Genomic DNA, 13433 nt, shown 5'->3' with positions numbered 1-13433 from the left:
AAAGGCGGTCGGAAAAACTAGGCTGGGCGCTCTCCGCTTTCTGGCGTCAGTCTCAACTTTTTCTTGAATCCTCCTGGTCCCCGCCGAACGTTCCAACACGCTCTCCGGACTATGGTCGCTTCGTGTTGACGCGGTGGCACCGAGGAACTAGGGGATCCGGTACGACAATCTGACTCGTCTCTTCCGAGATGCCTTCAGTCGCGGAGGTGTGTGGTGCCCCCCCCTCGGTGTATCCAACTATTTATCCAACCTGGTGTTCGGCTAACCTGCTGGGATCTCTATACAGCGCCCGCGTTCGTCGCAAGAGGCTCTACTCCGCCTTGAGAAAGGCACCGCTTCCCCGACCACCCAGCTGGACGAGGCTGCCCACATCATCGGCTTGGATCTGGCCCTGTGTGCCAGCCACCCCGAGATCAACCGAACCCCTCACGTCCAGAATAATGCCGCCCCGAAGGAAGAATGGGTCCTCCGATGGTTGTTGAAGAAACTGCGGGCGGGCAAGAACTATCGTGTCGACTCAACCTCTTTCCTCCTCCTCCGCCAGTTGATCGACCTGATCCCACCCAAGACCCTGGCTACGACCTTGAAGGACCAGAAGTTCCTCGCAATATTCAACCAGGCGATCGCCGATTTGGAGGAAGATGTATTCGCGGCGCTGAAGACAGGGATAACCGACTTGCTGCCCTCGGATTCGGATTCGAGCTACACCTTAAACGACTCACCGCAGCGCAATGGCGATTACGATAAGAAGGGAACTAAGAGGAAGAGGGCTGGCGACGACGAAGCGGACGCCATGGATATCGACGACCAGCCACGAACCCCAATCTCCTGCTTCTTGGCTTTCATTCGCGCGTTGGATTGCTTGTATAGCTTGATTATGCTGGCGAATCGGACTCCGGGTGTTGATGAAGTTGCAAGCTCTCACCTGAGGCACGCTCTCAAAGGCGAGCCCGAGTCAAACGCTGTCACGTTACAGAAATCGTTTCGACTAACAGCCATCATTACAACACAATTCTCCCACGCGCGCAAGACTACAGACCTACAGCATCTCCTGTACGTGTTTCCCGCAGTCCTAGCGCTGTGGGAGTTGAGATCTTCTCGTCGAGACGATTCGGACAAAGGACTGAGCAATGTAGGTTTGGGAAGATGCGTGCAAGCTAATTTTCGGGCTAACACCGGGGCAGGAGTGCTTTGCGAAACATTGTTTCCAGAGTGCATTAAGACTTCAGGTCTGTGTTCGCGCGATCCGACTCGACACCGATGAGAGGGCTCACGTATTGCATGTGGTGGAGCGTTTGATCGCCCTCCATGTGGTGCTTCCAGCCCGTGGAGGATTCTATGAGCGAGGAGGTGCGGGCATCGACTATTCAGCCAGTGAACCGGATTGGACTCCCGTCAAGCCGATTTCCGACACGCTTAGACCTATTCTTTGCGGAGTAGAGTGTCCGGCTGAGACCGCCGAGGACGCCAGCATCCAAAAGAAGATCATGTGGAAGACGGCCGAGCTTCTACCCGAATTTTTCGATATCGCAGTCCGCTCAGTTCCCAGGGATACTTTTCGGAGACAGACACACGAGGCTCCGTGGCTTGAGACCTTGTTCGTTGCCATCGCGGAGCTGGCATTTTCAACTGTGAAGTCCCAGAACACAACCACATACCTTTCTGAATTTGTGGGAATCTTGGAGCGCCTCTTCCGTGTGGTTCTCGTCCGCAACGTACAATTATCTCTGCATACACTGCTCACTCACGCTTCTTACACCGGCCTTCTCAAGGATGGCTTGTCGCAGGTTGAATGGAGCCTTACAGCTCTGCTTGTTGAGCTTGGGGTCGACATTTTCCTCCCAAACTCGGGCCTCAATGACTCGACGAAGTTGCTAAAGGCTTTACTGGAAAAGATCCTCTCACATTGGCGCAGCGGCAAGTCCCAGAGTGATGGCAGCTATGAGACCATTAAGAGTGACATTGTGATTCCCCTGCTGCGTGGTTTCGTGGCCGCTCGAGACCTACCCACCTTCATGCAGTTCTGGTACGAACAACTCATGGAGGTCGAAGAGGCGCGGTCACAAGACAAGAGCCTAAAATCCTTCATCGTGTGGGAAGACGACGACGTGTGCAATGCGTATGGTGATATCATGCGGAGCCCCCTCACTCATGCCCATGCTGCTGCACAGCTTCAGGCAGCTACGGCAGAGATCAGAAGTGAGGATGGCAAGATCTCCAACACCCCTGGTGCCTATGCGCAGTTTGTCATCTTAGAGTCCGGCTTCAGAAATCGTGATCTGAGCTTCGAAGATAAGAATGAGGCTCTCAGCTCAATCATTGAGACCGCAGCATCGACGTTGTCGACGAAACAGACGTTGCATTGGCGATGGCGGTTGTGGCGGCTCGCTCGGAACCTCCTGGAGAACAATGTCCAGTCCACTGACAATGATCTCGGTGCTGCCATTATGAACCTCGTGGACACCGGCGCGGTGACTATTCGGCGCCACCACAAGGATGGGTTGCAGAAACCTTGGGCACCTTTGGAATGTTTCGAGGCATATCAATTCACTCTTGCTGCCGTTAAAGGTGCCCTGAACAACGATCAGTTCAAGTCACTTACCAGTCAAATCACAGAATTGGTCAAGTCTATCTCCAGCAAGGATGCTGTGAATTCGATCACATCTCCATGGAATGGGCGCATCGAGACTTTGAATACGCCGGAAACCCTCGCCTTGGCCTACTTCTTGACTCTTGTTAGAAGCCCGGACATCTGGGCTCGAGTTGAGCCCGAAACCAGACGCTCATTGTTCGGTCATATCCTGTCTTTAGCAACAGCCCAATACAAGTCTTCCTCATCGGCTCTGGAGACTGTGGGTCCCGAACTTAGATTCCTTCAAGCCTGGGCTAGCGTTGTCTGTCACGAATATCTACTCAATGCCCCGGCCATCACTTCCGATTTAATTACTGTGCTTGCTAGCCGAATCAAGGAGGACGACTTGAATCGAAAGCTCTTTGTCGAGAGCCTCCAAAGAATCCCTGCCCCGCTTATCATGCGCCGCCAGAGAGCGGTCCTGTTGGACCTGCTGCAGGAGGTTATCGTGCAGGGAGACAGCACACCCGAGGTCACTGTTGGGATGCTGTCGTTGATGGCGAAGATGGCTGGTATGCCCAAGTGTGCAGCGGCTGTGACCAGCAATTGGGAACCGATCTGGACGGTGGCCAAGGCCGTCACTCTGCAGGGCAACGATGTTGATCTTCAGATTATGAAAGCATTCCGCAATCTGCATCGAGCAGTCATGGCCAAGCTACTCGTTTCTTCCGACGAAGAACGGCACAAGCTGTTCAAGAAGATGTATCGCAAGGTTGCCTCCAAGGCGTCCAAATTGCAGACCATCGATCGAGACTCCATGGACTGCTTCTATCTGAGGATCTCTTTGTCTCAACTTTGGCACCACCGTAAGCAGCTTGCTGGTGTTTTCGATGAGACGGACCTCGCCGCTTGCCGACAAAAGTTATTCGACCTTGTGGTAGTGGAGGTGAAGTCCGTCAAGGATCAGTGCAAGAAACAGCAACTAGAGGAGACAATCACCTTGATTAAGATTCTGGATGCGCTGGAAGACTTTGAGGACCTGGCTGCGGATCATGCCGAGGTTGAAAAATTCCTGTCGAAGATCGAAAGTTACGTGGAGAAATCGGCCGATTCGGGCCCCTCGCTGAGCAGACTCATTCGACGTCGTGTCCTGGCCGGACGGGGCTCCGAAAAGAGCATCACCCAGCCTGTGATACAATGTGCTGAGGCTCTTCCACTGCAACACATGTATAGTGAAGAACAACGACTCTTCATCCGGTCTACCAGCGCAAGGTTTCAGTCCATGTCAGTCGAGGAACTGACCCGAGTCATTGAAGATGTGCGGGAGTTAGGCTTTGTTGGAGAAAACGCCGAGTACCATCTGCTTATCGCCGGGCTAGCTATTGCCTCGTTGCCTCCGATTGAGGACAAAGAATGCCATACAGCCAAAGAGCTGTCGTGGATTTGCACTGCCGTGATCGAGTCGCTCTCCCGCAACAAATCAATAGAGCAGTTTACGCTTGCCTCCGAATGCCTGGATATCCTCCTCCGCGATTTCACGCGCTGTATAACGCAGTGGAATGTCGATAATCTGCTGGCATCCATTGCCGTCTGCGCTTCAAAATCTGGACCCCGTATTGACCCCGAATTTGCCGGGACCGTCTATATCCGTCTCTGCAGGCTGATGGGTGTCCTCCTGGGTCTCCACCGTCAGAAGCTTGGAGGCCGGTTCCACTTAATCCTCCCTGTTATCGAGCGACTGCTGGACTGCTTGTTCGCTCGCTCCAAGAAGCGCCCTCGATCCCTGATCTACGAAAAGCAACTTGGCCAAGATCCATACTGGCTTGCTCCCCTGCAGGCGACGCACGCCGTTCACTTTACCCGTCTCCTCACATCGCTCTGCGACCCGACCGTCTCCGCCGTGTCGAGGCCGGCGCAATCGGCAGGTGGCTTCGAGGGTTTGACCGATCAGACTAAGAAAGCGAAGCGTATTGCCGGGCAGTACCTCCAGTATCTGATCATGAAGTACACGCAGAGCTCCCTGCGCGGGAATCTGGCGCCAGAGGTGAAGGCCGCCATTCTTCCTGGTCTCTATGCGGTCCTAGATGCCATGTCGCGCGAAACAATGCGCGCCATGAACGCGGGCCTGGATGTGTCTGGGCGGGCCGTGTTTAAGGCGCTCTATGATGACTATGTGAAGTTTGGCAAGTGGAACAAGGGCTAAATGATGGCGTGGTGTCGGGAGTTGGGGGGAGGGGGAGGGTGGACTGGAGGAGGCAGTTCGCATGGACGTACACTTCTGTACCTAGTTATTTGCATTGGTTGGTCTTGATTGAAGACTGTATAATATCCTTAGGACTCAAATCAAACGGTGGCCAAACTAAACCAAATCACCTCATAATTAGGGTCGGGGGCGTCAGCACTATTACTATCCTGGTCAGGCTCTTATCGGCGATGGACCGTCTCGGACTCGCTCCTGTGTGTATTCATTCCTTCGGCACTTTCCCCCAGCATTTTCTCTGGCACCCGCTGCCAACCACGCCATGTCGTCCGGGTGCTCGCTCGAGGCCGACAACGTCTTCGGCCCCGTGGTGAGCCATGCCTGCCGTGATGGCTTTGATTTCACTCTACTGTTTGAGCAGTCCATTCTCGGTCTGCTCCATGCCCTCGCGTTCCTTCTCGCGTCCCCCCTCCGAGTGCGACACTTGGCCAAGCGAGATGTTCGTACCCGGAGCAACACGACGAGGATGGCAAAACTGGTGAGGAAAAGCTCATCTCGATCTGGACGCTATCTAGGATGCGACTGATCCCCCGAAATAGGTAATCGCCCTGGGTTTCGCCGCACTACAACTCACGCTGCTCGTCTGCTGGGCGCGCAGCGTCACGCCCCGAACAAAGGTATCCGTACCATTCAGCACGATCAATCTGGTTGTGGCGATGGAGATCATGGTATTGTCGTGGATGGAGGATGCGCGATCAGCCCGGCCGTCGTCATTGCTCAATCTCTACCTACTCCTGACGCTCCTCTTTGACATTGCACAGGCTAGAACCCTATGGCTAGCTCGCAGTGGGGTTCATATTCCTATCTTGTTCACAACAAGTGTCGCAGCAAAGACCACAATGCTCTTGCTTGAGAGCCTAGAGAAGCGGGAATACCTCACAGGGAAGTACCAAGACCTGCCGCCAGAGTCGACAAGTGGCATCGTGAACCGGACCTTCATGTGGTGGCTGAACCGTCTATTTCTGGCTGGATTCCGGTCCTTGCTTACCGTAGGGGATTTATTTATTCTGGATAAGCGCCTGGCATCTGTTGGCCTTGCCAAAAAGGCGCAACGAGCATGGACCCAACGCCGGAGTCCTGAACGACGCTTCGAATTTCCATGGCAGATGTGTCGGGCCCTGTGGTGGCCTTTGGTGTCGGCGGTATTTCCGCGACTATGTCTGATCGGCTTCACTTTCGCGCAGCCCTTTCTAATCACCTCCACTCTCGACTGGCTCAATGACCCGCACAGTGCGGAGAACAAAGGCTATGGTCTGATCGGAGCCACGGTTTTAATCTATTTGGGCTTGGCAATCTTCACGTTGCATTATGATCATAAACTGTATCGCTTTCTTACAATGTTCCGAGGGGCCGCTTCGTCGTTGATTTATGAGCATGCGCTTCGCATCCCTGATGGCGAGCTAGAAGACCGGTCGGCAACGATCACCCTCATGACAACCGACATCGACCGGATTACGGCTTGTTTGGCTAATCTGAATGAATGCTGGGCTCGCGCAATTGAAGTTGTTATTGGCATTACCCTACTCGCCCTCCGACTCGGTTGGGTCAGTCTGATGCCAGTGATCATCGTAATCGGTGGGCATCTCATTGATCTGCGTCTGTGTGGTCACCCTTGACTAACGAAGTGGGACAGTATCCAGTCTAGGCAGCACTCAAATATCGAAGAATATCGGGAACCGACAAAAGGTGTGGGTGGATGCGGTGCAGCAACGAATTGCGATTACCAGCTCTATGCTTGCGGAAATCCAGATTGTCAGGCGAATGGGGTTGAGCAAAACCTTCACAAAGCTTATCCAGGATCAAAGGGTCCAGGAGACACATCGGATGGCAGGTTATCGAAGGAGTATCGTTTGGCAAAACATGATCCAGAACCTGCCGTGGGCATTGGCACCGGCTCTGACATTCGTGGTATATGCGTCCCAGGGACAGGCACTCGATATCACTAATGCCTTTAGTAGTCTGTCGGTGATCACTCTCCTGACGATCCCAGCCTCAAAGCTTTTAAGTGCCATTCCATCGACTGCTGCAGCTGTAGGGTGCTTTGACAGGGTTCAAGCATTTCTCTTGACTCCAATCGAACAATACAACCGGAGGATCGTGCCTGATGCTGTGAAGAATCCTCTCGTCCACACCCACCTGAGATCTGACAGTTTGGTGTCTCTGCCGTCGAGAAATTCAGATTCTGCAAACCCGTCATCTCCAGTTATTGTTATGGATAGTGTCAGTATCCGTCCGTTAATAAAAGCAAAACCTGTGCTGCAGAATATCACTTTTCAGGTCCCTCAAGGAGCACTGGTTATGGTCCAGGGACCGGTAGGATCGGGAAAGTCCACTCTGCTTCGTACTATACTCGGCCAAGCTGTGTGCGAGTCGGGTGTCGTTACAGTGGCCATTCCACGCCCTGCTTATTGCGCGCAGACGCCATGGCTCTCAGATAGCACCATACGTGATGCAATTTGCGGAGGAGCCCAGACGGGACCAGCCAAGGGGCAACCGATTGATCGCGAGTGGTACGAAGCCGTCCTGCATGCGTGTGCCCTTGCTCCAGACCTGATGCTATTGCCGAAGGGAGATGCCACGCAGATCAGCGGTGGATCGGGTCCTACGCTAAGCGGTGGTCAGATGCACCGGGTGGCTCTCGCCCGAGCAGTCTATGCCCGAAGGAAGCTTGTTCTGTTGGATGATGTGTTCAGTGCATTAGATCGGAAAACAAAAGCCGTCATCATGGAGCGTCTCTTCGGGGGGAACGGTCTCCTTCGAAGGCTTAAGTCGACTGTCATCTTAGTGATACATGAAAGTAGGCCACCATCCCATTTCCAGATGTTGTTATGTTATAACAGTGTGCCTAACATCGTGATAGCTGAATATCTCTCATACGCCGATCAGGTTTTAGTCCTGTCTGACGGCAACCTCCGACAAGAAGAAGCCCACGAACGAAAGCTTCGCCAACCGAGTTCTTTTCCTACTGCAGCAAATGAGAGGGACAATGAAGGAGAGTACAAGGAGCCCACCATCAAGGACATAGCGGCTCGGCTCTCTCAAAGAAATCAGATCAATGATTTGAAAAGGGCAACGGGTGACTTTGCTGTCTACAAGTACTACTTGCGCTATATCGGCTGGTCGAAGATTACGACTTTCCTCATCTTCGTGATTGTACATGTGGTCTGCAGCACGTATAGTCGTAAGTCAGTCTTGCTTTTTCAGAGGCCCTCAGTACAATTGACAATTGCTTGCATTCAGAAATCTGGCTGAAACGCTGGGCCAACCGCGGCGGAGGGCAAAAGCCGCTCTACGTGACTGTCTATCTCCTTCTGGCGATATTCAATACCGTCGGAATTGGCGGTTATGTTTGGTAAATGAAGTTTCGATCATCTACAATCCGGTGCTGACTGACTGGCAGGGCCATTCTTGTGCTTATCTCACCCGCAACGGCACGTAGGCTACACTATGTCGTCCTAAAGACCGTCATGAGGTACGATTACCATCGGTCTTCCTCGGGTCCTGTCTAACTGCTGATGTTTTTTTTGGTCGCAGAGCATCTCCAAGGTTCCTCGCTACTACCGATAGTGGCACAATTTTGAACAGGTTTAGTCAGGACATGACTCTGATCGAGAGTCAACTGCCTGTTGGCGTTTTGATTGCAGTTACAAGTAAGCAAAACTTTCCTAATGTTGTGACATCCGAGCATGGCGCCTTGACTATGATCACCCCACTGTTGTCTTCATCAAGAGACATACTCACTGGCATAGATCTCTTCTCCGCCGTTGCCAGCGCTGCGCTTATTGCGACAGGCTCGAGCTATATGGCAATAACCGTGCCTTTCCTCATCATTGCCGTTCTCGTTCTGCAGCATTTCTACCTCAGAACATCACGACAGATGCGACTTCTGGATCTCGAAAGTAAAAGTCCGCTATATTCGCATTTTCTTGATACCGTCAAAGGGCTTGCCACAATTCAAGCTTTTGGCTGGGAAGATGACTTCCGGACGAAGAACCTACGGCTGCTAGATAATTCCCAACGGCCACATTATCTACTATACTGCATCCAACGCTGGCTCACCCTGGCCTTGGACCTAATCGCTGCAGCGGAAGCGGTGATTCTCGTTAGCCTGGCCGTATTTCTGAGGCATTCGACTAACGTTGGACTACTGGGAGTCTCCCTTAACAACGTGCTTAGTATGTCATAGTCGGCTGCATTTTTCGGGATGATAGTACAACACTAACGTCTTATGTCGTTGAAGCATTCAATAGCAGCCTTTCTTCTTTGATATCCGGCTGGACCCAGCTGGAGATATCGCTCGGCTCTATCTCGCGCGTGAAAGACTTTGAGATGGAAGTGGCCCGCGAAGAAGAGTACCAGAAGATGGAGCCCCCTCGTGACTGGCCAGATCAGGGAGCCATTGAATTTTCGGGAGTGACAGCGCAGTACAGGTATGTATAACAGTGAACCAAGGACGCGCCACACTACAGTTTGCTGAGATTATCCTGACCAGTCCGGATGCCATTGCTCTGAAGGGCGTCTCCTTCAAGGCTTACCCGGGCCAAAAGATTGGTATCTGCGGACGCACTGGGAGGTGAGTGCCACCCCCCATATTCAAAGGGATAAGGGTTAGACATGACCTGATAATGATGAGCCAGTGGGAAGAGCTCCCTCTTATCTACGCTACTCGGCATGCTCGACATCACCAGCGGATCTGTTGTCATCGACAACATTGATCTCGCCGCCATTCCCCGTGAGACGGTTCGAGAGCAAGTAATCACCATTCCCCAGGACCCATTACTCCTAGTAGGCTGCACCGTGAGACTCAACGTAGACCCAGCCGGGCAGCTCTCCGATGCCGATCTGATTGCTGCCTTGGACCGAGTCGGGCTCTGGACAGACGTACTTGAAGCGAGAGGCGGACTCGACGCGGAGATCAAAGACGCCCTCTCGTTATCGCGGGGTCAGCAGCAGCTTCTGGAGCTTGCCCGTGCCATGCTGAAGCTCCACGTAAGCCACTCCAAGATTGTCCTTCTGGATGAAGCAACCAGTGGCGTTGATGTGGAAACAGATGCCCGGATGCAGGATATTCTGCGACAGGCGCCGTTCAACTCATGCACAATCCTGACCGTGGCCCATCGTGTCTCCACGATCCGGGATTCGGATCTGGTGATTGTTCTGGATAAGGGAAGGGTAGTGGAAATGGGTAAACCTGGGGTTCTTGCTGGTCAGAACGGGAGTAATTTCGCCAGTCTTTTGAATATCTAGTAGTCACTCGTCGTGAATGAATGAAGTCTCCACCTTTTTTTGAGACCGTCTGGGCTAGATAGGGAAGGTGCGGATGCCGGCCTTGAATACCCCGCCACCAGTCCATCTTATATTACACAGTACTGTGTATTGAATTAACTTCGGGAAGGAGGACATAGTGTAGCTGCCCGGCACAATACTACTATAGAGTAACGCACTGGATGCAGGCTATTGATGCAAGTGAGAAGATCGCGGATGCTGATTGGTGGTCGGAGGGGGCAGGGCATCATGTGATGGTCTGGCATCTGACAGGCACACGTGCTTTTGGCCTGGTGCCCCTTTTGTGTGCCGGTCGGTGGAGCAGACCGGTTATCATATCACATATGGGATGGAGGGTGATGAATGAAGGAATGAATATTTTACTCGATGCCATCGAGTCAGCGGGCCCGGCGATTAGATAGGGCCCCGGCCACTAGTACCCAGTAGGGTCACTAGGGTGCGATGCGTCGCTGTGACTCGCTGGGAATGGCTGGGCAGTTCTGGGGCAGCCGCCAGCTCGGAAGGATTGCGGAGGGCCAGTCAGTGGACTGTGGAGACGCAGAGTAACCCAACTGATAAGTAACGTTGACGCTTACTCGACCCAATCGAGCAATGGAAAAGGATTGCTATGCAGTATCTACCTACCTATCGCCATGCCAGCCCATTCGGCGCACCCGACCAGCGGCCCAGGGAGGGCGATAAGGCCATCCTTAGGTGGCGTGGGCCAGGTCGATCCCGGCTCGCTTGACCAATTTTCTTATCTTTATCTTGCGTAAGGGCTGGTTAATGCTTCCCCCCCTCCGGTCTCATCCTGGCGTACCGCCATATCACTGAGCCAGATTCCTGATGGAACCGTTCCATATCTGGCCCGTCGAGGCCGCTGATTGGCCCGCGCCAGGACGATGACGCTGATAGTGCCTTCCGATTTACTGTATATCCCAGACGAGTTTTTGTTTATATCCCATCGTGTGTCCGGCTGCAGTGTGTTACTTGTCTTCCCCATCGCTTTCTCTGTGTCCAACGCTGGTGGTTCCCTTGCCCTCCACTGCAATATACCTATCGGTACCCCCTACAACCTCTACATATCGTCGTCTGTGTCTCAGTCGCTTCTGATCCCCATTCCGACTTCATCTTTCTTCGTCCTTCAGGCCCGAGATGCCTCGAATTCGAGAATGGATCGAGAAGCTCGAGGTCCCAACAGAACCCGGGTTGACCACCACCCAGTTGATGTTGACGAACCGTGACTTGCGGCCAGGTGAGATCATGAAACTGGCCGGCGGATCACCATGAGACGTCCTGTGCTTGTTCAGCCGGATTCAACAAGGACCTGCAAAGCTGACCGTGTGCAAATCTTGGCTGTTGCCCTCTGCAGTTGAATACGAGCGTCGTCAATGGAGATGGTTCAACTTTGTTGCCTTCTGGATCGCAGACTCGTTGAATATTGTAAGTGTCTCGCGCGAGATCAAGCTGTCGCCAGCAGGTGGAGAGGGGCTAACAGTGTCTCGCCACACTAGAACACATGGATGATCTCATCCTCGATGATTGTCGATGGTCTGTCCTGGTGGCAGGCATGGATCTGCGTCTGGGTTGGATATTTCATTGCCGCTTGCTTTGTCTGCCTGACCGGTCGCATCGGTGCCGTCTATCACATTTCGTTCCCGGTCGCATGCCGATCTACCTTTGGCATATGGGGTTCGTTCTGGCCCGTCTTCAACCGGGCGGCCATGGCAGTTGTCTGGTATGGCGTTCAGGGTTATATTGGAGGTGAGTCTTCCCGGGCGGTTCACCATACAGTGGCTGCCTTTCGTCGGAGCAAAGTTGACGCCCAGAGCAGGCGAGTGTGTGACCTTGATGATCCAATCCATATGGCCAAGTTATAAGAACCTGCCCAACCATATTCCTGCAAGCTCCGGAGTCACCAGCAAGGACTTTCTGAGCTTCTTCCTTTTCTGGCTCTTCTCGCTGCCTGCCCTCTGGTTCCCGGTCCACAAGATCAGGCATCTCTTTACCGTCAAAGCGATCTACTCCCCCATCGCTGCCATCGCCTTCTTTGCCTGGGCCATTTCCCGTGCCAATGGAATCGGCCCGATCGTCCATCAACCCGCCACCGTACATGGAAGCGCCCTGGCTTGGGCTGTCATCAAGTCCATCATGAGCTGTCTCGGCAACTTTGCGACCCTGATTGTGAATGACCCCGACTTTTCGAGGTTCTCCCGAACGCCCAAGGAAGCGCTATGGTCGCAGCTGCTCACGATCCCCATCGGGTTCGGCATCACGTCCTTCATCGGCATCATTGTTTCGTCATCGTCAGCAGTCATCTTCGGCGGTGACTTTGTGTGGAACCCATTGACTCTTTTGGGGCAGTTTTTGGACGGGGCCAGCTCGGCCGAGCGTTTCGGAATCTTCATTATCTCGACTGGCTTTGCTCTGGCCCAGTTGGGCACGAACATCTCCGCCAACTCGGTCTCTGCGGGTACCGATATGACGGCCTTGTTGCCTCGGTACCTCACCATCCGACGGGGTAGTTATATCTGCGCCGCGGTTGGTCTCTGCATGTGTCCGGTATGAATTCGGTTCTGGTCATATCTATGAGCAAAGGAAAACTGACGGCTTTTAGTGGAAACTTTCATCCTCATCCAATCAGTTTACCACCTATCTTTCGGCCTATTCCATCTTCCTCTCGTCGATCGCTGGGCCCATGGTTTCGGACTATTACCTCGTCCGGAAAGGCTACCTACGCGTGAAGGATCTGTACAGTGCCCGGAGTGACTCGGCGTACCGCTACATGTTTGGCTTCTCCTGGCACGCATACGCTTCGTACCTCTCAGGCATTATCATCAACATTGTCGGGTTTGCCGGCGCCGTTGGACGAAGCGTGCCGGTGGGAGCCCAGTACATCTACAACATCAACTACTTCTCCGGGTTCCTCGTCTCATTCGTGATGTATTGGGCGCTGACGAAGCTGTTTCCCATCCCTGCCACCAGCAACAAGTGGCACGAGGTCGACCCCGATGTCAACGAAGACCGCCTGTCCATTGCGGATGGTCAGGAGGTGTGTCCGGAAGATGATCACCCGACAGGCAAGCCGCTAGACCTTGAAGCTCCTGTTGACCAGAAGCATCCCAAGTCCACGGAATCGTCGGTGGTATGAACGAGGCATGACTTTCCTTCTTTGTTGATATTGTATTCTAATGACTGAACGTTTACTTGCCTACGGCTAAATATTAATACCGTCCTATGAACGAGGCATGACTTTTATTCTTTGTTGATATTGTATTCTAATGGCTGAACGTTTACTTGTCTACGGCTACACATTAATACCGTGCTATGATCATA

At 53.1% G+C, this 13433-nt stretch overlaps 3 protein-coding genes across 3 annotated transcripts; all 3 read left to right on the top strand.

The window, feature by feature from the left end:
• Positions 1-92: 92 nt before the first annotated feature.
• BO94DRAFT_563358 (ribosome biogenesis protein URB2) lies at positions 93-4775 on the top strand (the record flags this gene model as incomplete). The annotated part of the gene is made up of 3 exons (XM_025614354.1): positions 93-206; positions 287-1132; positions 1185-4775. Exons 1-3 carry the CDS (start codon positions 189-191, stop codon positions 4773-4775), a joined length of 4455 nt encoding a protein of 1484 aa, XP_025471580.1. The 5' UTR covers positions 93-188.
• Positions 4776-5094: 319 nt separating this feature from the next.
• BO94DRAFT_621271 (multidrug resistance-associated protein) lies at positions 5095-10112 on the top strand (the record flags this gene model as incomplete). Its single annotated transcript, XM_025616990.1, has 11 exons — positions 5095-5310; positions 5372-6407; positions 6466-7629; positions 7693-8013; positions 8073-8184; positions 8233-8304; positions 8367-8482; positions 8582-9007; positions 9073-9262; positions 9325-9405; positions 9470-10112. The coding sequence occupies 11 exons, from the start codon at positions 5095-5097 to the stop codon at positions 10077-10079; spliced, it is 4344 nt and encodes a 1447-aa protein (XP_025471579.1). The 3' UTR covers positions 10080-10112.
• Positions 10113-10900: 788 nt separating this feature from the next.
• BO94DRAFT_531755 (nucleobase cation symporter-1 family protein) lies at positions 10901-13399 on the top strand. The gene is made up of 5 exons (XM_025610971.1): positions 10901-11352; positions 11470-11540; positions 11612-11861; positions 11932-12659; positions 12715-13399. Exons 1-5 carry the CDS (start codon positions 11253-11255, stop codon positions 13246-13248), a joined length of 1683 nt encoding a protein of 560 aa, XP_025471578.1. The 5' UTR covers positions 10901-11252; the 3' UTR covers positions 13249-13399.
• The last annotated feature ends 34 nt before the right edge of the window (positions 13400-13433 follow it).

Source organism: Aspergillus sclerotioniger, assembly GCF_003184525.1.
Source record: "Aspergillus sclerotioniger CBS 115572 chromosome Unknown BO94scaffold_4, whole genome shotgun sequence".
NCBI classification, from domain to species: Eukaryota; Fungi; Ascomycota; class Eurotiomycetes; order Eurotiales; family Aspergillaceae; genus Aspergillus; species Aspergillus sclerotioniger.
The sequence above is the reverse complement of the archived record's forward strand: the minus strand, read 5'-3'. Positions and strand labels throughout refer to the sequence as shown.